The 23961-nt window shown below is 36.2% G+C and overlaps 3 protein-coding genes across 5 annotated transcripts; 2 read left to right on the forward strand and 1 right to left on the reverse strand.

The window, feature by feature from the left end:
* Window positions 1-6201: 6201 nt before the first annotated feature.
* Window positions 6202-9566, forward strand: LOC135144841 (myosin-3-like). The gene is made up of 7 exons (XM_064076965.1): window positions 6202-6371; window positions 7182-7348; window positions 7394-7691; window positions 7742-7988; window positions 8074-8289; window positions 8336-8571; window positions 9225-9566. Exons 1-7 carry the CDS (start codon window positions 6324-6326, stop codon window positions 9402-9404), a joined length of 1392 nt encoding a protein of 463 aa, XP_063933035.1. The 5' UTR covers window positions 6202-6323; the 3' UTR covers window positions 9405-9566.
* LOC135144842 (RNA-binding protein 4.1-like) lies at window positions 9425-22457 on the reverse strand. Of its 3 annotated transcripts, none has more exons than XM_064076968.1 (5): window positions 22347-22457; window positions 21773-22292; window positions 21488-21722; window positions 14416-14739; window positions 9425-9508 (listed from the first exon to the last, which is right to left on the reverse strand). In XM_064076968.1, exons 1-5 carry the CDS (start codon window positions 22347-22349, stop codon window positions 9505-9507), a joined length of 1086 nt encoding a protein of 361 aa, XP_063933038.1. In that variant the 5' UTR covers window positions 22350-22457; the 3' UTR covers window positions 9425-9504. The 3 variants fall into 3 exon arrangements, with proteins under 3 accessions (XP_063933038.1, XP_063933036.1, XP_063933037.1); XM_064076966.1 differs by lacking the exon at window positions 9425-9508 and adding an exon at window positions 13346-13706; XM_064076967.1 differs by lacking the exon at window positions 9425-9508 and adding an exon at window positions 13346-14152.
* Window positions 22458-22484: 27 nt separating this feature from the next.
* Window positions 22485-23763, forward strand: LOC135144843 (mitochondrial GTPase 1). The gene has a single exon (XM_064076969.1). It carries the CDS (start codon window positions 22732-22734, stop codon window positions 23683-23685), a length of 954 nt encoding a protein of 317 aa, XP_063933039.1. The 5' UTR covers window positions 22485-22731; the 3' UTR covers window positions 23686-23763.
* The last annotated feature ends 198 nt before the right edge of the window (window positions 23764-23961 follow it).

Genomic DNA, 23961 nt, shown 5'->3' on the forward strand with positions numbered 1-23961 from the left:
TATGTTTTTTTTTTAACCTAATTTACCCTTTATAAGTACCTGAACAACTAGTAAAAATTTGGAAAAATTGTAAGCCTTTGGGAGACTTGTTTGTTAAATTTAACGCTGGTTGTCGTAAACTTAGTTCTACAACAGTCACGCAGTCTGAAATGACAAAAGTAAACACACAAATTCTTCCTCCATTTTTCAACATGAATTATTCCCTCTGAAAACGCGAAATTTAACATTTCATTTTAACGTAATCCAACAATGGCATGTTAAAATGATCCCCTATGGCAGACTTCGTAACATGGGTGTCAAGTCTATTCAAAAATAACTTCACGTGAACAGTTTTGCTATTTCTGCAAAGTATATTAATGTTAAATTTGTTACAGCGTCGTTTCAACTGTCCTTCAGTTTGTTCGTTGTTCATAATTAGACAAGTGCCACAGATCATTATGCTATTCAACGCCCTGCTTGACACCGGAGCCGCTGGAATATTTATTGATAGCGACGCCATCGCAGTGCTGCGTTAAAGAAAGGTTCCTTCTCTTTGTGACGAGCCGTCTCTAAATCAGTTCACGAGAAAATCTCAACAAAAAGACGAAAAACAAATCCCCAGAACATAAAAACAAAATTTGCAAATTTGCAAATCTTGATTACTTAAAACACATGTCAAAATCTACATATAGTACCATTCAAACAGACAATCAGAATCGACCACCAATCCCTAAACGTAAGAATAAAATTCGCATATTCGCAAATATCAAATATCATTGCGCTTGTCAGACATTGCGCACAACATGCGCAGAACTATACACCCATAAAAACCGCCAATCGCAATTACTTTCATTAGAATTCGTACCTAAACTAAAACAGCAGCAGGCGAAACCCAGACGCATAAAAAACAGATCAAAGAACACCGCCTTTATTAACGGAGATGCAGCGATGACGACATGGGAACCATGATGCAAGTTGAAAAAAGCGAAAAATTTACGAGACGAGACGAAATCCTACTCAAACCAAACTAACCTTATAAAACAGCGAAATAAGACCTAAAGACGCGTCCCAAGCAAACCATGATTTAAGCTTTTTATTACTCGCTAACGTCGCGAAAGGCAAAATAAATGGGTAAAAATCCCTATAAAAGCAGTAGCATAGAAAGCGATTTTCAAATTTCGAGGTGCCGTGGGCCACGATGTTGGTCTGCTTCGCGAATTTTCCACTATCTTCGTCTGAATTTCGAATAAATCCTGATTTCTATGCTCCATGCTGTGTAAGTCTACCCTCAGTCTCACTTAACTTATCTCGCTCTCGCCACCCCAATGTGTTTTCGATTTCGGCTGTACCTATTAAGCATTTATTTATGCGTTTTTTGTCGGTGGTTTTCGATGCGTTTGGTGTGAACAGAGAGCGCCGGGGAGCGGAAGGAATTTTTAGTGTTAACAGATGTTCTCGTTTGCGGGCGGTACTCTTAGCCTTGTGTCGGCTTTTAGTCGTCGGGGAGGATTTTTCGAAAATTTACCGATCGTCTTTTATTAAAATTAATCCAACATTTCCTCGGTTTTTGGGAGGTTTCCAAAATGGAACCACTTTAATCTGATTCCTTTGCAGTTGATAATTTACTTTGAGTTTATTACCATTCAATATGATCCTGTTCTCTGGTTATTTTGCAGTAGTTTTGGGAAACCTCGCACTTCATGCGAATTTAATGTTTCCACCGTACTTTAGAACATTTATGGTACTATTTTCCCAGCATTTACTCGTAGCTTCGTTGAAAGGCTCTGGCCATCCACTTTTGCTTTTACCTGACCACCCAGTAACCGCTGATTTTCTCATGAACCAGTGTTCGCGCCCGGAGTATTTGACGAATTAATTAATTAAATTAAAAAGTAAAGTAGAAATTACTTATCTCTCTTTTTGAATGATTTATTTTAATAATTAGCGTAGATTTAAGTGCATGTTTTAATCCGGTTAATTTTAGTTTTTATTCTCAGGAAGGTTTCCTCGATTTCCACTGATATCTTAGTTTAATTTTTTTTGCAGGGGTTTTGATAGTCCTTAGCTAGCATGTAAATACCAGTTGTAATTTATTAAATGATTATAAGTGGATTATTCGAATTCGTAGTGTGGTGACCGAATTTGAATCAAATTTTCGCGCTGAAATTAACAGCAGCGCGAAATCACATTTCAATCATTGGAAGTTGAAAAAAAATTCAATAAAAAAATTGTTAAACATAGGCAACCAAATATGCACGTAACGCTTGGGGTTAGTTTTGCACGTTTAGTTAGAGGGCGGCTTGGTTGGAGAGAGCGGCATGTTGAAAGCGTGAGTCATTATCTTTCGGTTCGGTATAGTGGATGCATGATGAAAGGACGCTGTAAGTAGCTAGGTTTAAATTAGCTGGTTTGGTAGTTAATAAAAGGGAGGAAGCCTTTGTTTAACGACAATCAATCGTAACCGACGGCGCCCAGTTCCCCCAATCCGCGCAGCTAATTCTTGTAGCTTTTAATCGAAAGAACATGCGATCTTTCAACCCGGACCACGTGCTGTAAATTCACCAATCAAGTTAGTTTTTCTTAATCGTCAGCTAGTGCTAACACAATTTAACAATCAGGATTATTTAAATAAACCACTTGCTAGAAGATTTCATGAAATTCACTTAGTCAGGATAACACTTTTATTGTTTAATTACGAATGAGTTTCTGGGTACACACACTTAAGTGTTACGTTATAACACTTCTTAATTCTCCACACAAGATTGCTAATAGTTCATTTACGGCAGTTAAATGAACTAATTCATACCGTATACCGTGAATTGTCGGGGGGTTAAAATAATTTCTTCCCTTAGGCGGTTATCATCGTATCGTGATCACATCACCGAGGCATGTCCTCGCCACGCTAAAGATTGATTACATCACCGGGGCATGCCCTCGTGACGTTAAAGATTGATGACTGATTACATCACCTGTTATTCCTCGCAAGGCTAAAATTTACATCATCGAGGTATTTCCTCGCAACGCTAAAATTTACATCATCGAAGCATTTCCTCGCAATGAAAATTTTGTTGTGTTTATTTATTATGTGTCTTGTTGGGGTAATCAGTTTCATGGTATTTTAAACTCTCAAAGTAAATTGAGTTGATAAAGTGTGGCAAATATTAATCTCATGTAAATTTTGTTAACTTTGCAAATTTTCACCTCATACAATATTTCTCTATTTCACAATTATAACTTCAGTAATTTTCTTTGTTATATAATTTTAATTGAACGTAAATTTCATGTTCTGCAGTTTTAACCTCACATAATATTTTTATTTGCACAAGTTTACTTCACACCAGATCTTTTGTTTTATAAATCTTTGCTAAGTTTTGTTTTGTAAATATTTTGTTGATGAATGTTTCCATCGTATACATTATTTGATGTCTAATTTCAATCTCGCATAAGAATTATTTGTTGTTTAAAACTTCACAAGATTGTATGGCGAATTTAAATATTGTTTACTGTTCTTTTGAAACTTTAATACTCGTTCAGTTGTTGTTAATATCAGTCATAAGAAATTGAACATTTAAAATGAAATTGAGGTTAAATAACACAGAAAACGTGGCAGAAGCGAAGTGCGGTTCCTAGTCGAGCTGGCGAGATCTATCGCGTCACCTGCACAAAGGGTACAGGTTTGGATAGATTCAATGGCGGTCGCCGATATTGTAACGCTCTTAGGTTCTGTCCTTAGCCGAGATCCAACTGCGGACGGCATGTTCATCATGAAGATGTGTGATGTGCTATTTGGGTAGGCTTGCGATAGATAGAATCACCGCCGTGGGGGGAGAACAGCCCCGACCGGTTGTCCCAAACTCCGCTTGTGCTAGAACGAATAACTTGTGTATTTGCATTTGCATCCAGTTACTTTAATTCAGATTTTGCTTTGTTTTTATTAAATTTTGATATTCAAATATTTGCATTGATTCCAAACATATGTATAGGATTTTGTGTTAGTTCGGTTTTCATATGTGTATGTCGGTCAATTCGCGAGTGTCTTTTTCATATTTTAAGGTGTTTCATTTGAAATGTCATATGTTGGTGAATATACGATAGGGGGTTTTTAGGCTGAGGAGTGAATGCTCGCAGCTCTTTTCCTCCTAGAGAGCGGGTGCGAATTTTAGCCCCCTCCCAAAAATTTTGTGTATTATTTCTTGCGCTCTCGACTCACACGCAGTGTATGCTCTTGTATGAAAGAACGTCTTCCCGACATGTAAAAAAAAAAGAAAAAAAAAACAAACAACGTAGGTTCCTTTTGTTAGACGATCAAGGCCAAATTTTGAAATTTTGAATTTTTCGCTAGCCTTTCAAACTTTTTCAAGGTCAATTTAAGGTGGGAAGTTTGGGTTACCCACAGTATCTTGCAGTTTTCGAAGTTTAGTTATCAGTTCCTTCCCGAGCTGATCTTCGCTATTAACACCGCTCGATAAATGTCTCCCCCGCGTTCCTCGGCCCTCCAAATGTCTGCTATATGTCTTGGCCAACGATTTCGAAACCGCTGTCGAACAGACCTTAACCGTGACGTCACATTTTCTGGAGCATCTGGCTATTCTCCCTGAGTTGGACCAGATGATCTGGGTGAACTTGTCGAGAGGGTTCATTACGCAGTCCTCACTACAGTCTCTGCCATCGCGAATGGAGATGTCACGTGGGCAATAAGTGATAAGAAGCGAACATTCGCTTTCCTCCGCAACAAACTCTTTCACCATATACTTGAGGCCGTACACGGTGTACAGTACAAGGTCGTCTCGCCAGTTGTATACAACTTAAGTAGGTACAATGGGGTACACCTGCCGCCGCATCCACTTCAAGGACCTGAAACCCTTTTCCGGCGACAACTCAGATTTGCCCCAAGACCGTTGACAATACACCGCTGTCTGAACCAAAAACTTCAGGGCTAAGAGGTCTTCAAAAAAAAAAAATCGGTACCGAGTTGGGCACTGTATGCAATTGGCTCATCGCCAGCCGAAGAATCCAGCCCGTACCGTCATATCTGCCGTTGTTTTTTTTGTGCTCGCGCGCGATAAGCCGTACTCATGCAGTTAAGCGCGGCTAGTCCCCGTCCGTTTTAACATCGCCGCCGCGTGACCCCTTTCAGCGTATCGTCACCGTCTCCCCAGGAACCGAAGCAGGACCATGTGGAGAGCAGCCTACTAGAGGGAGAGCGCTTCGGATGACTGACCGTTTTTTTCGTTACAGTTATTTCCGTTTGTTTAACTGTTATATTATTTCTGTCTCGTGCGTCCACTCACGATACCCACTGGAGATCCGTTTTTCGCCAGGAAGCTGGCACCCGAGCAACCGTCCCCGTAAAAGACGCCAACCCCCGTGGCAAAAAAGGTTCGCCAACATCGACTCATCGTGTCAATTTAGGGTCTTTTTTGTAATGTGTACTTTCATTCCAACTTCTCTGTCTTTGGTTCCATTCTAATAAAATATTCAGTCTACATAACAACTAACACAGAACAGACAACATTTACGAGTGATATTATTGCATACTGCGCTAGGAGTTGTGGCGGCACAATAACACGTTAAGAAAGTTAAGCTCCTCCGTAGTCTAGTGGTAAGAGCACCCGCCCGGCAAGCGGTGAAAGTGTTTTTCGATTCCCACCGGAGAAGCAACATTTTTCTTCGCTTACATTCAGAGTCGTCGGAGAATGCACAGATAACTTTTTTGCTTTAGTTAAAGCTATTACTTCATTTTGCAAGTAATTTAAACAATCCAAAAACAAAAAAAAACAAAAGAGGGTGGTTTGAAGTACTTATTTTCCCTCGCCATGTGATATGTTACACGGAATGGTTACCCCGTAGTGGTGGCGTCTTATTAGTTTTTTAATTTAGAAAAGAAAATAAGTACACTGCGAAGCCTTTCCCGCTCTTTTCTAATTTTTGATTATTTGCTTAGTGCCCGAATTTTAAGTGAATTTGATGTCTGAGATTTTTATGTGATTCTGAGACCTTAATCAGTGGGTGTCGCAAAAACTGCCCCTTAGGTCCTGGATCTGTGAAGGACCGCTTCGGGATAGTAAGAAGGGTAAATCAGACGTTGACAATTTCACTCCACTATTGATAGGCATGTAATACAGGTTAACCCAGACATCATCACAAGATAACATATCTCGTCAGGGGACTTATTATTATCAATTAAAATGAAGACATAATTTATTAATCATAGATAAGTAATGGTAATATATGTACATGAACGTTAAGCTAGATTATAACCCACTCGTAACGAATGGAGCACGGGCGGTGGGGATACTCACCTTAAGAGTAAAAGAAGTAAAAGACTGTCCAATTCCGAAGTTATGCGTGTGGATGAGATAAAGAACTTACGGCGACACAATAACACGTTGGTAAGCGGAAAAAGATAAGCGACCTCGTGGTCTAGTGGTCACTTCGGAAGTACAAATTGCAGATGAATGCGGTGAGATGTAAAAAGTGACGTCGACGCTGACTGTTGTCCAAATTTTTGATAGATCAATGGCAAAATTGTTAGCTAGAAGTTTTTAACGCATTTTCAAGTTGGTGTGTACGGAATCCTGTGAATCGCGTAACGTAACGTCGAAAACTAGGAGACTCGATCGTCTTGATGAGAGGTATCGATTCCTTAAACGTGACCTATAATTTGCACTCTCATAGTTTTTCGTTTTGTATTCATACCACACCGAGTAATAACTTGGGTACTGCCATCCACTCACTTTTGAAAAAATGTTACGAACTAGAGACTTGCGTTATTTTCACAACGAGTTGTACAGTAGTAATATACAGTAGCAATCTTGTTTTGAAAAGAGGTTTGGTAGCTCAGAAAATACAGTCCCTCATATTTTTCGTAGTTTTTGCTCCAGGTCCAGAGGAACCGCATTTCGGACATTTGTGTTCTATTTAGTACTAAATGTTTATTTTCACTTCTATTTACTTTAACGAAATTTAAAAAAGTTCTAATTCCATATTTTTGCATTTCAATTCTAGGTCACTTTTTCACCTTTGATGTTCAATACTTGTTACGAATTGGGGGGGGGGATTAGAGCAACAATAATTATTGTCATCATAGCAGCCCGAAATATGCAAACTGCAGTCACATCACAGAAGTCATATCAAGTCATATTTTCGATGTTGACACATCAGTGACATCAGTCAAGTTTTTATAGACCTTTTTGTTCTAGATTCCGATTTACATTATCATCACGATGCAATACGATGATATTGTGCCAGAAGATGGACCCCAGCCAGACATGGTTTTTGACGGTGTGGTACCTGATGCTGGCGATCTTACCCATCGGCCCTCTTTGGATTCTGTTTTTGATATTAGTCCTATGAAAAAAACGAACGAGTAATTTGGGCGACGGCACAGAAATACACTCATGCGTACTTTTAGAATTTTAGTTGAAAAAATGTTGCAAGGTTTAAGCGAAATTGACTTTTCGATTCAAAGAAAGACCGAAGCCCTGGAAAACTTGGACGTCACCATACAAATTGTTAATTACAAAATAGGTGAAGCGACGCAAGAGTTTAAAACGAAAATTGGCGAAATGCAAAATCAAAGGAGCAGACTGTTGAGTTCGATTGACAACAAGTCAGAACTATCTCTCATTATCAATGATCTTGATAAGAAAATTTCTGATTTAGAAAAAGAACTTGACTATAAATGCAAAAGTTTCCGCCAAGAAAAAATTGTATATTTAGGGGTTTGTTTTAATTTAGTAGAGAAAAATGTTCCTTGCAGGCGTTTCAACAACAAGCCGAGGCATTAATGTTTCAACTAGATGAAGATGCAGAGTTGATGGAAGACCGACTTAAAGACCTAAAAGCAGAACTTGATGTACAAATGGGGACCCTGTATAGGGCACACGTTGTTCTAATAAATCAAAAATTTACCCCAATGATTGAACAGCTGGAGCAACATCTGCTATATTACCAGAAATTGAAGCAAACAGAATGGAAGGTTGAGCATACTGACATGAAATTAACAGGTTATTACAAAAATACATTTTTTTTTATATAATTTTATTCTGGTTTTGTATTTTAATACATATTAATGTAAAACACAATTCTTAGAAATTCTTCAGGACAAAGGCATTGAAGTTACACCTTCTGGTAAACTGCTCACGCGTACAGGCAGTGTCATGACGTTTGGAGAAGCTCAAGAGAAAGGTTACTTCAAAGAAGTCAGTATTTCACTGGACAAAATCCTACAGTTTTTCAAAGAGCGTGAACAACAGCAGCAAGCCATTGACCAAATCGGTCCTCCAGATGTTTCCATCTCTAGTGAAGGTAAAATTAATTAATATCAAACAATTACGATAATAATGTTAAATAGCCAGTACAACTGAAAGCAAGATGTCAACTGAAGATGTTAAATATTTAAAGCAGTACGTCGGCAAACCTTTAACTCTTGCTTTAGCTGAGATAACTGCCAAACAACCCAGAGATCCTATACATTATCTGGGCCATTATTTGTTTAAATACAGATATAACCAAGAGCTTGAGGAAGTACGAAAGAGGGAAATTGATGAACTCACTGCGGAGAGGAAAGTACTAGCGGAGGAGCGATGGGTATGTAAAAAATAAAATATTATTTTTTTATTTACAAAATCTAAATTCTAAATTATATTATCCCATACAACATACATCAAAAAATCTGAACTTCGTATTTTTTTTTACAATCAAAATGTTCACATTTCAAACTTTATATTAAATTGTAACCTTGCTTTTGATGAGTTGCTGCAGTGGATAACGGTTGAATTGGCAGTTATTAGACAATATCTATTACATTACCAATATGACTCAACACTGGTGAGTTGTTAAAGTGATTACAATAGCACAATATAAATTGAGTTTTAGAAAACCTTGGACGTCATTTTCCTGTTATTTTGAAAACTTTGATGTAGTTTGTCATCACAAAATTTTGTTAAGTATAGAATAATGAAAATTTATTTTTCACCCTCTCCAGAAAATTACTGACGTCATCGCAAAAATTTATCAATTAAATGTTTATTAAGAAATGTGCTACGAGATACAACATTTTGAGCTAATATGTTTTGATTTTTTTTAGTTGTTCATACACGATGTTTAAAAAATAATAAAACATGAATCAATCGATTTTATGGATAAATTAATAATTAATTTTTGTACTGTTGTACACTTCGTATAAGTGTCGGTTCAAGGTATGGAATCACAAAATATTTAAAACGCTGTTTCATTTTTAGAAACGGTTTGTCGAAGAGGAAGCCAGAAACGCCGTAATGGACATGATCATACGCGCAGAAAACATCGCTTTACAAAATGAACTAAAGAGAATTGAAGAACAACAACTAAGAGCTTTAGAAGAGGAAGAAGGATTTTATAGCTCGGAACACAACACAATACTCGACGAAGCAAAAGATTGATTTGTATAACGTATACTCACATGTATCGCCCTTGATTGATTCACTACGACTTTCCACAAGAGCATCTTCAAAATCTTCCATTTTACGTTGCTCCACCACGTTACCTGTGGAATTAAATTGTACTTTACATCCATTTCTAAATAAACTCTCTATCAAAAATAATCCAAAATATGTCCGTTTGAGTTTCGCTCCAGAAACAGAAAAAAACGATGATGCTTTTTGGTCAGTTTTTGTAATTTTGAGCGTATGTTGTACGGATAAATGCGCATAGCTGAATGTATATGCCACAAGTTTTGTGATGTAGTAGTGCGCTATCTTATTCATACTGTCGTGATATCAAAACAATTTTTACAAAGACCTCACCTGCAGTAAACGCTCGTTAATTCTTGACGAATGCGGCGAACAGGCCCAAAAGATTACTTTTCAAATCGCATTATGACCAAAAACATCATGGACCTTGGCTGGGGACGCACGATTCTTCAGCTCATTCGTACATAAACCGACGATGACTTGGCTCTGGTTAATTTTCCGCAAGACGATATTTCTCTCTTCCTTTGTTTTACGTTTTTTCGCTCGAGGGGCGTAGAACATAAGCATGATAAGGTGTTACGCGTCCTTTCGGACCAGTTATTGTTCTCAAGGGCTCTTTTCCGCCAGTATATCGATTGTGCATTCGCTATTCGGCCCATTATTTCGAGTCTTGTAATTTCAGTCGTTGCTAACCGTAGTTTGTGTTTAGTGCTTATTACTTTTGAACGTGCTTTACTTTATTTGGAAGAAACAAATCAAAAGCGATGCCGGTTGATTACTTCGTATGAGCATTGATCGCAGAGATCAATATAATCGTTTAGTTAACGCAGCGCAAAATTCGTTTCGAGCAGGCGTTTTAAGCGCTGGTTTCACAAATAAACCAGTATGTGGTTCACATCGGGATTTATTTTATTCAAAAACTGCCCGTTTAAACAGCGCATATTTCATATTCCACTCGCATTCTAATTATCGCATTTCGGGGATGATCCGCGTAATTTGTACATCGTATTTCTATTTTTTAAAAACGTAGCCGGAATATGTGCGACGAAATTGCGAATGTGGCACGTTCAAACATCAGTAAGCACTATTTTAAAATTATTAATTTATCTGATTTTACAAAGCGTACCTGATAACAAAAAGAACACATAAAAGTAGTCAATTAAATGAGAACAAAAAGGCTATTTTAGGTGTTGTGAATTTATTGAGGCTGATTCTTAGTTTTGAAAAACCAACAGATCAAGTTAAGGGGAAGTAACTTTCTGAAAGTACCTTCTTTCTACAAAGTTAGTTGTTCTGTTGGTCATCTTTAAATCAAGAATGCCTTCAAGGAAACATGTATTGTATTTCACCAGTCCAAGACGCAAGAAATATTGCTGTATTAAATATCGCTAATACGAATTTATTCATAGCATTACCAAGACTGGAGACTACGTGACGCACAACATCCAGAAAACATTACACATAAAAACAAAGAAACTTAAAACATTTCGATAGAAAAAACTTATACGCTTCATTTTCAACGATTCAATAGTCACTAATTATAATATAGCTTGAAATTTCTGTGATTTTGTTGAAAATGTGTATGTATTTTTAAGTAACAGAATAAACGGGGCAACATTTCCTCTACTATAAAAAGTAAAATAACTTAAATTAACAGCTAAGCACCAAACGTGTTTTGCACTTAATTTAAAAATATTGAGACAAAAGACAAGACTAAGCTAAAGTTCCAACGCTTTAGCAAGGAATATGTGAGAAACTGATTATCATTTTAGAAAACAGTCAAATAAAGAATTTTTTAAAGCAAACGTGTTTTAAAACAATATATGGTGGTCGTAGCACAGAAGATCAAACCATCAAACTTCTCACGTTTTGTCTGCAATTTTTAATGCTACTCACAAAGAATCATATAAAATGAACTAAAAACTTACTCCGAATTTTTTTTTCGTTGGGGTTTCAAAACTGGTATTTTAAAAATCAATTAATAAAATTATAACAGCATGCTTAATTTTTCTCTCAATATTTGTTTTAGTGATCTCCAAGGGAAGATCTTTCTCATATGTAAAAATCCAAATACCATGAATACACTAAATGCATTGAACCTTACGACTAACGCCACTTAATATAAAAAACAAAATTTTAGATTTGTATCTGGAAAACTGAAAACTTAAATCACTAACTAGAGGTGATTTTTGTGGAAGACACATTGTGTATATTGTTGTTGGAGCAAGATTTCGTAACTTTTTGAATAATTTTACGCAGTGCTTTATAGTCTTCAAAACGATCCGGCGACGAAACTTAACCTACGATTGGTTTAGTCCGATAAGATGACAGCGTAGATGTTGAAATTTGCAGTGTGGTGGAGGTAATACTCAGTGACAAAATTCGATTGTTCCCCTCCATTTTTAAGCCAATAGAATTTACCAGCAATTTAACACTGCAATTAGATCTAGATCAGATTTAATGATTGTACTACTTTCATTTTTTTCCATGCCACTTTTTTAATGACATATTCGTAAGTTATAAAACGATGCTGTGTACTTTTTTACAGAATGCGCCACCAACAATCTAAATGAACGGTATTTGAATTATCAATTTAAATGGCGAAAACAGTAACAGGGGATAAAACAGGAAACAAGTTATATCCGTCGCTTTAGGACGATAGAATGGGATTTTGATAGAAAAGTGCTGCTAAATGTATCGGTCCAGAAGCGACGGATACATTATTTGCATCTCTTTTTATATAAAACATATAATATATTATTGTATGTTTATCTTAAATCTTTGTAACCCGATGGCAAAACCAATACCTATTTTGATTTTTATAGGAACAAAAGTGTTACTCAATTTTTATTTAAACTGTACATTTATCCCGATAGAACTAAAAAACGTCCCTTCCAAGTTGTGAAAGACATTCACAATCGACCTTAACGCTGACTTAAAATTAACACGATGCCGAAAAGAGTTTGGGTTACATTACATTAATTAAGAACGACAATCATACTTAGAAGTTGTGGGCTTATTTACACAATCCGCATGCTCCAGTGCGCATATAGTCGCTATGCTATTAAATAAAATATGACAAACGAGTATAAACATTGGAAAAAAAAAATTGAAATCGTCTTTTGGTGTTCCAATTTCCTTATTATGTAGTTACCAAAAACTCCGCATTTTCTCAGAAGATATTATTTCTTTTCTCCCTCTCAGTTGTTACTCGCTAATAGAAACAGCTTTTTACTAACATTTTATTCAAATTATTTCAAGTTTTTTAAAGAATTCGTCAATATTGGTAGTACATTAAAAACAATACATGTTAATTGTCATATTTAACAATTTTTTAAAGGTTGCGACAATTCATTTTTGGATATTTTGTGTACGTTTTATGATAGTCGGATCTCGACAATTCGATTTTTTTGTGTCAACCATTAAAGACAAATACAAATTAATACAACATCCAAAGCATGGGAAATTGTCATAAAACGTTTATGAAAATATTTCAGAAGAAATGTATAAGGGATTAAACTCAATGGAGATTTTAATAGGAGGACGTGATAACAAACAGCAAACCCGATTATTTTGTAAGACAAACATTTATTTTGTTCTAGTTTTCAATTATTATGTATCATGTTGTAATAATTTTGTATATAAATAACAAGTTTTTTTTTAATACTACTCAAATAAAACTATAATGACATCTACATACGAACTCGATCCACAGCGCCGCTATATCGGAGTAATGCGAGTATATTAGAGTAATCGTAAAAAGGTTGAAAACTTAACTATAGATGTTTCTGGCGCCAACGTGCTTTGAATTGTTTGTCAGTTTATGTCGCGTCCAAATAATTTCGCACGGCGTCATTATGAAACGTCTTGCCGGAAAGATCAAAGGAATGAAAATGAGAAAATAACCGAAATTATAAAAGACAGTTTTTATTATAGACATTTATGTCAACTATACAACTCACAAAAGGATAATATTTCGTCCAAGATCACGAATAAAATACAAAATAGGAAAATTAATTTGTTACCATTAAAACTAGATTGAAACGCAAAATTATACTACGTTTAAAAAATACGAATTGCATTAGGTGGTAATAAAATCTGGGCGCCATTTTGGTTGATTTGGTGTATAGAGAAAATACGCAGCTTATTTACTAGGGATGTGTTTCGTTTAGTGACCGTTTTAAAAATATTTACACGACAGTCGTGTCAACAAAGGGCTGCTTAAAATCTGCGTCCGGGAGCTGGAGACCAGGGCCGCCATCGTTCGCATAGCTACAAATAAGAATTGAACAAACTTAGTACAGTTCAGAGAATATGTAATCGCTTTATTGCGTTTTTTCTCTTTCCACAGTGCTAGAAAATATAATTTAAAAATAAGGAAAAAAAAAGAGGGGGGAAAAAAGTCTGCCCGACCTGTGAAAACTATTCTAACCTACAACAAAAACTATATCTAGTAGATCAGGTAGACGTTTTAAACCACTTATTAGATTTCCAATCTATATAAGGCTACTTATTGGCGCTTCCATTGCACAAAGACCCTACCGTAAAGACACAAATTTACCCAAATTTTCCTACTTTCAGCGCATAATTTTTGTTTCGCAAATTTATAAATAACCACAACTACATCTACAAAGTCCGTTTAAATCTCAATCCGCATATAGTTAGACGTACCGCACTCAGATGTCGCTACTCCAAACGCAACGCCAGCTTAAAAATAACTGTAAATAAAAACAAACTTGGGTAAATTACTTACATTACCTTATATAGAATGAAAACACCATCTAGTATAATATGTACAAAATTTTTAAATGAAAATAGTTAACTCTCCATACTAGGCAAAACTGTTTTCAGTCTCAAATCTTGGACCAAAACTTCCTGAAACAATACCTCTTTATTATTTTTAGATCGCACCCGCGGAACTCCCCAAAGAGGCATCGCTTCACGGTGATTTCTAGAAATGAGCACTCCACGTATGACTTACCCTCCTCTCTGCTGAGGTAGTGGAGGGTAAGCGGCGTCGTAAGAACCACGCCCTCCTGCTCCTGTCCCGTACGTGTCGCCGTAGCCGCCAGGATTTCCATAACCTGGTGCCGTTCCGTAACCTCGGGTGTCGCTGTAACCGGCGCTTTGCGGAGGAGGGTTGCCGAAACTACCGCCACCGGTTCCGTACCCGCTAGCCGGGGCACCTGTTGGACCTCCGTAACCTGCCGGGGCGCCGGTTGCGGGACTTCCGTATGCGGCACTGTAGCCGTTTGCCGAACCCGTACCGTAACCACTACGGTCTGCAAAGCCGCCTGCACCACCCCTGTGATAGGACAATTTTGAATGTTTAACAAAAATCCAATTCCTTAAAACACTATTTTCGAACAATACTCTAAACTTTATGTTTGAGGTGTACAAAAACACTAAATTCCAACTTTTATTTTAAATAAATTTCATTAATTTAATTTTAATAAAAGTTAAATGTATGAATCGTCGTTATCAAATGCGCCGTCTGTACAATTATGTGTTTGTTTTCTATGGATGATTCTGGGACATCTAGTTTTTTTGAGTAATTGGGGACTCGTCTATGTTATTATCAAGAGCGCCTATCTTAAAATAATTCTACGAACATTCAAATTATCTACTTTTGTGGGCGAATCCGATCATTATTATTGTATTGTACAATGTCCTAAATTAAAACTACTGAAATACCATACGGAGTTTTCTGATTGTACTAAAATCGCCGAATAGATGTAGTAATAACAATGCGCTATCAACACGTAAACAATTTAATGATTAGAAACTACGTGTCCCGAAGTCGATTTTACAACATACTCTAAAATCTAAACACTAGGTACTTTTGTCGAGCGTTCTGACTTATTCGTGTAAATTTGTTGTGGTTAGGTGAAGGTGTGTGTATTTGTGGTATGGACGATTTTCAGGTGTTTGATTCAGTTTAAACGTGCTAGTGTATTGGACATCAACTCCGCAGAGGTTTAGCGCAGGTTGTTTGCGCAACTATCACGTGATCACTATATCTGTTTGGCGAGTCTTATATAATAAAGATTTTGATAGTCGCAATGATGTTTTAAGTCAAGTCGTTTCTGCATCTTCCGAGAACTTATTTAAACATCAAAATGATTCTATGTGTTGCCAATAAATTGCTTGATAATTATCTATACTATTAAGATATTATTGTTTTAAGATAAACATAAAGTGAAAGCATTTTCATTTTTGACAATTTTTTCTAAATTGTGTCACTCATACGGCTAGTCTTGTTTTTAAGTGGTGAAAAAAGTGCTAGTCGCATGTGAAAACAAGCCTTTTTCTGTAAAGATTTCATTCTATTTTATTTATTACATAAACGACTTTGTTTGAGATAACTTTAGATTCGGTAAACTAGGAATCTATCCTATTTCAAGCACTTTTTGAGATATAGATGACCGCAATAGAACAGACATTTTCATGAGACAATCGTATAGCCTACACTTCTACTTTTTAGACATAGAAGGATTGTAGCTTTGGATTTCAATGTTACTACAGTAAACTGAACATTATTATTTATGTGGAAACCTTCAAGAAACAATTCGTTGTGCGACTAGTTTGCACACCTTATTTTCTCGCGGTAATTAATAATTAATTTTAACAGTAGGTAAGTACCATTTGCTTCGGTAGTTTAAACTTGTAGTGTAGTGTAGGAATTCAAGTACACTTTGAAATTTCATAGATTCTTTTGTCGCCTCGTTCTAGTAACTGACTATTCATCTGTCTGTCACAAATGTCAATTATAATCTAACTTTCTGAAGAGTAAGAACGTGGTTGCAGTAAGATGGGAACTACGTTAATCATTTCTTATATATTATAGGAATGCCTGATTAAATATCTACAACTAAAGAATGTCCCGCAATATCCTTAATTATGTTATGTATAGATTGTGACACATTGTTCGATGAAATAAAGACGGCTGGGAAGTCTTATTAATCTTGATATACAATCTTATATAAGCATCTTAAGTCGACGCACATTGAAAAAAAAATTGCTCGAAGGTTATTTCAACAGAACTTCCCTCACTCCTAACTTCAGCTTTTCCGAAAAATTATAAAATTTAATCATGCAAATTTTATTTATTTTTTATGAGAATCCTTATATCTTTAAATAAAGTCATGTGTGTGTGTTAAAGTAAAAGTAAAGAAGCGTGCTGGGCGTACGTTACAAATGAGTTTTCCCTTTACAAAATTTTGTGATGACGTCATCAACATTTTTGCAAAGATACGTATACCACTTTGGATAAGTGCAATGTAATACTAATGATGTATTGTATGCCCAAATTTTCGGGAAAACGGAATGACCCGTTTCCGATTTAATCAATAAAATAAACTGACTCATTCATTAATTTTTATGAGTCACCCTGTATAAGAAATTTCAAAACTTTTAACGCAACGCTAAATTTTGCTTAACTATTTACCATGATTACGATAACCTTAAAATATTTACAAGATTTCAGAGCAATCGGTTTTAGAGTTTCAAAGCTATAATATAATATTGCAAAATACTGTGAGTCAATTTTAAATTTTTTCCAAAAATTTTGAATGTCTAGGGTGAAAATTCGACACGGATTCACACACCACAAGTGCAGGAGTATCTTATTTTATAGAATTTAAAAAACTTTTTATTATAAATTTTACAGATGACGTCATCCCAATGCTGGTGGGGATGATTAGCCAAATTTTAGTTAGCGTTTAATCATTGTGGTGACCAAATTTGAATTTGAAAAAAAATCAATCAAGAAAATCGTTAAACATAGGCAACCTTGGTTCTTTTCTGGTGGTTGGTAGCTCCTAGGGAATTTCTGTTGAGAGGGTTGGTAAAAGTTGATTTGGTGGCTGGAGGGGTGAGTCGGGTGAGAGACTTCACTTTTGTTTTGTTTGTTGTGAGTGCAACCACAGTGAATTAGGTAGGTTAAGCTTAGTTGGTTTGGTAATTAATAAAAAGAAGAAAGCCTTTGTTTAACGACAATTAATCGTAACGACGCCGCTAGTTTCCCCAACACGTGTAGTTAATTCTTGCAGGTTTTTCCACGCGGAAATAAGCGAATTTTCAACCGACACTTAACGCGTGGTGTAAAGTTGTTTTAGTTTGTAAATTCATTGTTCATGTTAGGATTTTAATCGTTAACTGATTCTAACACAATTTAACAGGCATTAAATTTGTTCAGATAGAGCACTTGCAGGAGTGTTCATGAAATTCACTTGGTCAGGATTCACCCTTTGTTTACCAAATTATGAATTAGGTTTCTGGATGCTTATACTTAAGTGTTACATTATAACACTTCTTAATTCCTCACACAAGATTACTAATAGTTCATTTACGACAGTTAACATTAACCTAACGTTATCCCATTCTGAGAAAAAGACCGTGAAGGTGCGGCAGACTTCATAATATCGTGGACAGGGAGATTAAAAAATTTTCCCCTTAAGCAGTTATTATCATCATATCATTACATCACCGAGACATTTTCTCACAACGTAGAAAAGAGAAGCTTTTCTCGCAACGCCTGATACCTTTTGTGTTGTTTATTTATCATGTGTTTTGTTTTGGATAAGCAGAGGACAGTCCACGATATAAACTCTCAAAGCTAATTGTTTTAAGTAACCAATGACTTGGATCAAGGCATCATCATTTAACATAATGTAAATTTTTTGTTTGAATAGTTGATAAAGTGTGGCATAATTTAACATCAGGTACATTTTTTGTTGAAAGGGTATTTTTAAACCGAGCACATGTTTGAACTGTAAAATCTCGTTGAACAAATTAACAATATTGTGGGTCATGTAGGACGTACATTTTATTCCTTTGATTTAGACCATTATTTGCAGAACGCCACAGGATTGATCACATTTCTGGGAGACATATTTTTGGCGAATTTTTTTGGACGGCGCATTCGTCCGAAATGGCCGACAATGGCCCACAATGCAGCTGAATAACTTCACTTTTAAAAATTAACCAATAACTCAAATGGACATAAAATATTAAACTCATGTAGTTTTGTTAGCTTTGCAATTTTTCACCTCATACAACTTTTCTCTATCTCACAGTTTTTAACTTCAGTAGTTTTCTTTGTTGCATAATTTAAATTGAACGTAAATTTTCATCCTCTGCAGTTTCTAACCTCACATAATTTTTTTGTTTGCACAAGTTTTTACTTCACACCAAAATTTTTGTTATTATAAATTTTTGCTAGTTTTTTCATGTAAATATTTTGTTGATTAATGCTTACATCATATAAATTGTCTAATGTCCAATGTTAATCTCCGATAAGAATTCTTTGCTGTTTTAAAATTTCACGAGAGTGTAAGGCGAATTAAAATGTTGTTTATTGCTTTTTTTTAAACTTTAACACTTGTTCAGCTGTCACTTAATATCAGAGTTATATGTAGAAAGTGAACATTTAAATGGAATTGAGATAAATAACACAGAAATAGATGGTGGAAGTGGAGTGCGCGGTTGCTTGTTGAGCTGGCGGTCGCACCATCTGCACAAAAGGATGCAGGCCTAGGATAGAAGTCAGGGGAGTGGTCGGGATGACGGTGACGCTCGCGACTTGGCCCAATAGCCGGGATTTCCTACCACGAGTTTGCGACCGTAGCGGCCTGTCTGCGCGCGGCACATTTCTTTGTCATAGAGGGGTGCTGGGTGGCATGTACTTGCCGATAGGATAGAACAGAATCACCGTTGTGGGGGGAGAACAGCCACAACCAGGAGCCCTAAACTCCGCTTGCGCAACGCCCCCTATGGCTAGTTTAAATTTTGTTCTCTTGTTGACTGCCATAATTTTAAATTTGCCGCCACACGTTCGTAATAACTTGTGTATTTGCATCCAGTTACTTTACATTTTGCTTTGTTTTTATCAAATTTGCGATATTCAAATATTTGCATTGATTAAGAACGTTTACTCTGATTTCATCCAAAGTTTTTTTTTTTTGTAACTGAACACTAATAAGAAGGTTCCAGCTTTTTTTTGTCAGTGGAGGAATTAAATAATTTTGTCTCTTCTATATATTTTGTGTTTTATTTGGCGGTACTTCTCCAACCTTGGGGTTCACCACTTGCATCTGAACGCATTCCCCATTGGTTTTCCTTCAGCGTGATTAAACTAAATCTCACAACCAATTTAATTCAGTACAGCCGCAGGTTCAGTTTCCGCTTTTTGTTGTCAAAGTAAATTGTAGATGGCGGTGCAATGTTCACACCGATTTTTGGCCATTTTCAAGTGATAAATCAGCCGAAAATTAGTTAACTTATGGCACACCAGATGTCATTTCAAAATATTTACTTCAGCTATTGCCGGACTCAAAATAGACTATTTATTTTAAGTGTCATATAAATTTAATACAAGACAAATACTTTTTTTAGAAACACGAGTTGTTACAATTAACAACTGTATTTAAAAACTTGAGAACGAATAGTAGTTTGAAAAATGCAAAGTTGATGAGATTTTGTCAAAAATGTGTCAAAACGTCATCGTGCACGGGATGTTGCTTTAGAAATTAGGTTAACCAATCTTTCAAAAAGTCTTAAGTGTCAACAATCGATGGGTAATTAATTACTTATGATATTTAGATGGTCGGAACATTAAATTACCCACCATTAGCTTTGAAACAATCGCCATTGTACCTTCCATATTATATTATATCTGCCCTTACAGACTGATTATAAATTCGCAGAAAATCTTGGATATCAATGTCCTTCCACTGTCACAAAGTGTGAAATACCGTAAGTATTGTAACATCAGATTTTTAGTTTTGTCATTTCAATTCTTTTAAACTTTAAACGTCAATGTGACAATAAAGTCCAAACTGTATATAGTAGGTAGACATTAGGTGGCATGCATATTACTCGAGCTAAATTATTGGTTGCCTACTATCAGGAAGCAAACGGCCTGAATAAGCTTTGTCTTTGACATTTGTGAAAACCAAGGATCAGTTTCCCAATCATCACAACGAGGCGCCAAAGTTCACGAAATTTCAAAGCAAACTTTATTTAGTCATTTAAGATCATTGTCGCTCCATGATTCCTATTGAAGTGATCTTAACAACTACAAAAATATATGTCAAAATTCAAATCCATTCATATCGATTCATGCAAATTGTTCAACATTTCGAATTTCTTAAAAGTAGAGAACTTAATCTTTAGATAATTTGATGAACATTCATCACTAGTCTGCAATAGGAAATATCATTTTAAGGCTTTTTTAAAATCATTTCACGCACTTTAAATATAGGTATTTGTTAGATATCATAAAACGCAATAAAATTAAAATAGCGCAACTAAATAATCGCAAAAAATTCGATTCTTGGCACAATTTCTCCCCATTTACTGTACGTTTCCATAGCACGGATAATTACAAAACGTAGTTATGTCAAAATTAGCCACCAACACTGCATTCTGCTTTGAAAATATAACTGACAACATCGCAGTATTTGAAGTTTTGTCATAGGGGAAACTTATAACGATGGCTCAAACTCAATGGCAGATTTTGGAAGTGTTTTGACGTTTCAAAGGGAGATAATAAACTCAAATTCTACAAACGTTAAAATAATTGCATTATAATTTGTTTGCATTTGCGTGTTTCATGATGACAACCTTGACATTCATAGACGTTTCAACGGTACAAAAATCAATGGAAATGAAAATCACCACTCAAGTTTTTTTGTTGGCAATTAAAATCAACAGGTGGTTTCTTAATTTTGGCAAAAACTATATCAAGTTTTTGGCTAAGCGCAAGTTTAGACGTTGTAAAATATCAAAAGACCATTTAAATTCTCCAATTAAGATGTTTGGTGGCTTTTCATCATTCTTTTTAATAACATAGGCTTGATTAACCTTCAGTTGTAAATGTGTTTTTCAACTCATTTGAACTTTCAGCAAATAGTGACAATATTTTCGTTATAGTAATACATTGCCAACCAATGTGCCAATTGAACGGATAATTTAAATGGTCATTCATACTTATATGCTGCAATACTGTTTTTAAGCCACCATTAACTGAATTTATGGTCTATGTAACTTACATTGGCTTTGGTCCTGTGTCTCTTCTGCTGTACAATTCTCCAACTGGAGCCCCTCTGTCAAAAGTGCCAGGACCTCTGGGTGGTGGACCTTGCTGATCTAACAATGGTCTTCTATCATTCATTAGTGGTCTTCTATCATCATATTCTGCAGGTGGGGGTGGTCTTCTATCATCAAACTCCCCTCTAGGCCCTTCTGGATAACCAGGACCACGAGCATCTCCATACGGACGCCGATCTACCTCCCAAATAAGTAAAACAAGAAACAGCCAAATTAATCAATCATACCATAATCATTGCCGAAGGGCCTTCGATCCCCCCCAAAACCGCCTCCGCGCCGATCGTCGTACGGCGGTCTTCTATCCCCATATCCTCCCTCATAACCGCCCCTCTGTGGTCTGTCGTAGCCGCCAAATCTGTCGCCGCCGCCTCCATAGGGAGGGTAATCGCGACCGGCCCCAAAGCCGCCGCCGTTTCTATGGGGAGGGCCTCGGAAATCATTTCGTGCGTAAGGTCCTCCTCTGTCTTTTCCTCCACGCATCGGACCTCCGCCGCCAGGGCCACGCCTGGGCTTGACACGTCCTTTTTCCACGGAAATTCTCCCGCCCATGAAGTTTGTACCATTGAGTTCAGAAATGGCCTTCATAGCGAGATCGTGGTCTTCCAAATGCAGGAAACCACATCTGTTGGAAATATCGCATTCAGCGATAGCTCCGTAAGGTGCGAATAACTGACGTAAATCATCGGTGGTGACTCCGTTGGGCAGGCTTCCAACGAATACCTTCGTGGTGGTTTCCGAACGACGATTCTATGGGTTGATAAATTAGTTTAAAATAAAAGTGATGTTTAGTGATTTATTTACCATTTCTGGATTTATATTCCCAAATTATAAACAAACACCGGCGGTTCCTTCTCCGAAGAATCAAACAAAATGGACGCTTGATGGCGTTATGGCGAACGCCAAATGCTTGGTATTTTTTAGTGACAAAATTGTACAATACCCTAAAACGGATGGCGGTAGAATATAATTTTTTTTTTCTTTAAACGAAGAACGTGAAGAACTATGTTGAACAAATGATCAGACAAACATAAATTGCATCATGTTGTTAATGTACAAAAATTATCCACATTTATTATTTACAACTAAAACAATTTAATGTCTAACCTATACCATCAAAGTTAACACGACAAAAGTTAGGTTAAAGTGTAATAAGGCAGCATTAACGATTTGCTGTGGAGACAAAACAATGGCTCAGAAGCTATCCCCGGACATGTTTAGAAGTGTCTTCAGAAGCATAGATAAAGACGTTGTACGCTGGTTTCCAGGTCATATGGATCGTGGTCTCAAGCAGATGCAGCAGAAACTCCGTTCCGTAGATTGCATTATTGAAGTACATGATGCTCGAATCCCAATTTCAGGAAGAAATGCCGATTTTAAATACACCGTTAGTGGGATAAAACCCCATATTTTAGTCCTCAACAAAGTTGATTTAATCAACAGGAATTTAATACCGAAAATTAAGGATCATCTAAGAAATGAGTACAATAACATCATTTTCACAAACTGTAAAGATCAGCAGTGTAAAGGTGTAAAAGCTCTGTTCCCTTTAGCACAACATATTATTAAAAACTCGGATAGGTTCAATAGGACAGGGAGTGAAGATCATTGTGTTATGATAATCGGAGTGCCAAATGTGGGTAAATCGTCACTAATTAACGCGTTGAGGGTGAGATATATGCACAAAGGTAACGCTACACCTGTAGGAGCAACGCCTGGAATAACAAGAAGTGTCCTTCAGAAAATAAAAATGAGTGAAAATCCACTTTTTTACTTGTTGGATACTCCAGGAATTTTAACACCAAAAATTGATAATACTGAGACGGGTTTAAAATTGGCGTTGTGTGCGACTATACAGGATCATCTAGTTGGAGAGACCATTATGGCAGATTACTTGTTGTTTTGGTTAAACAAAAATGGACATTTTGATTATGTAGACTATTTTCAACTTGAACAAGCTACAGACAACATTTTAGATGTTTTAAGACAAATTAGTACAAAAAAAAATTATATGATCAAACTCAGAGATGCACATAATAATTATGTACTTCGACCAGACTTGGAACAGGCAGCAAAAATAATGTTACGGGCGTTTAGAAATGGTAACATAGGAAAATATATGCTGGACGAGAATTTATTGTAATTTTTTTATTTGTAAATAGAAACTTCGTATGAATAAACTTATTCAGAAATATAAATGTTTCAAAGGTGTTGTTCAAACTGACCGCTGTAAACTAAAGTGTCACCAACTGAAGCATACAAAACCATAACCTAAAATTATTAATAGATTGAAATCATTAATTATAGTTACATACAAATATTTAAATTAAACAGGATCAAATGCGTGAAAAACATTTAATACGTAATTATTGACTAAAATAACCGAAAGAAATAAACACAGCGGTCTCTTTAATCCCTT

Source organism: Zophobas morio, unplaced genomic scaffold (assembly GCF_036711695.1).
Source record: "Zophobas morio isolate AGI-343-1 ecotype UQ-CSIRO unplaced genomic scaffold, CSIRO_AGI_Zmor_V1 ptg000108l, whole genome shotgun sequence".
NCBI lineage: Eukaryota > Metazoa > Arthropoda > Insecta > Coleoptera > Tenebrionidae > Zophobas > Zophobas morio.

Excerpts from the sequence above, each read along its gene's own strand:
- LOC135144843 (XM_064076969.1), top strand. The coding sequence starts at position 22,732 with ATGGCTCAGAAGCTATCCCCGGACATGTTTAGAAGTGTCTTCAGAAGC.
- LOC135144842 (XM_064076966.1), bottom strand. Across the intron at positions 14,740-21,487 it reads GACACAGGACCAAAGCCAAT|GGGTGGTGCAGGCGGCTTTG; the intron begins GTAAGTTACATA and ends GTCCTATCACAG. Across the intron at positions 13,707-14,415 it reads CTACCTCAGCAGAGAGGAGG|CTATGCGAACGATGGCGGCC; the intron begins GTAAGTCATACG and ends TCTTATTTGTAG.
- LOC135144841 (XM_064076965.1), top strand. The coding sequence starts at position 6,324 with ATGCGTGTGGATGAGATAAAGAACTTACGGCGACACAATAACACGTTG. Across the intron at positions 7,692-7,741 it reads GTTTCCGCCAAGAAAAAATT|GCGTTTCAACAACAAGCCGA; the intron begins GTATATTTAGGG and ends TGTTCCTTGCAG. Across the intron at positions 8,290-8,335 it reads TGTTTCCATCTCTAGTGAAG|CCAGTACAACTGAAAGCAAG; the intron begins GTAAAATTAATT and ends AATGTTAAATAG.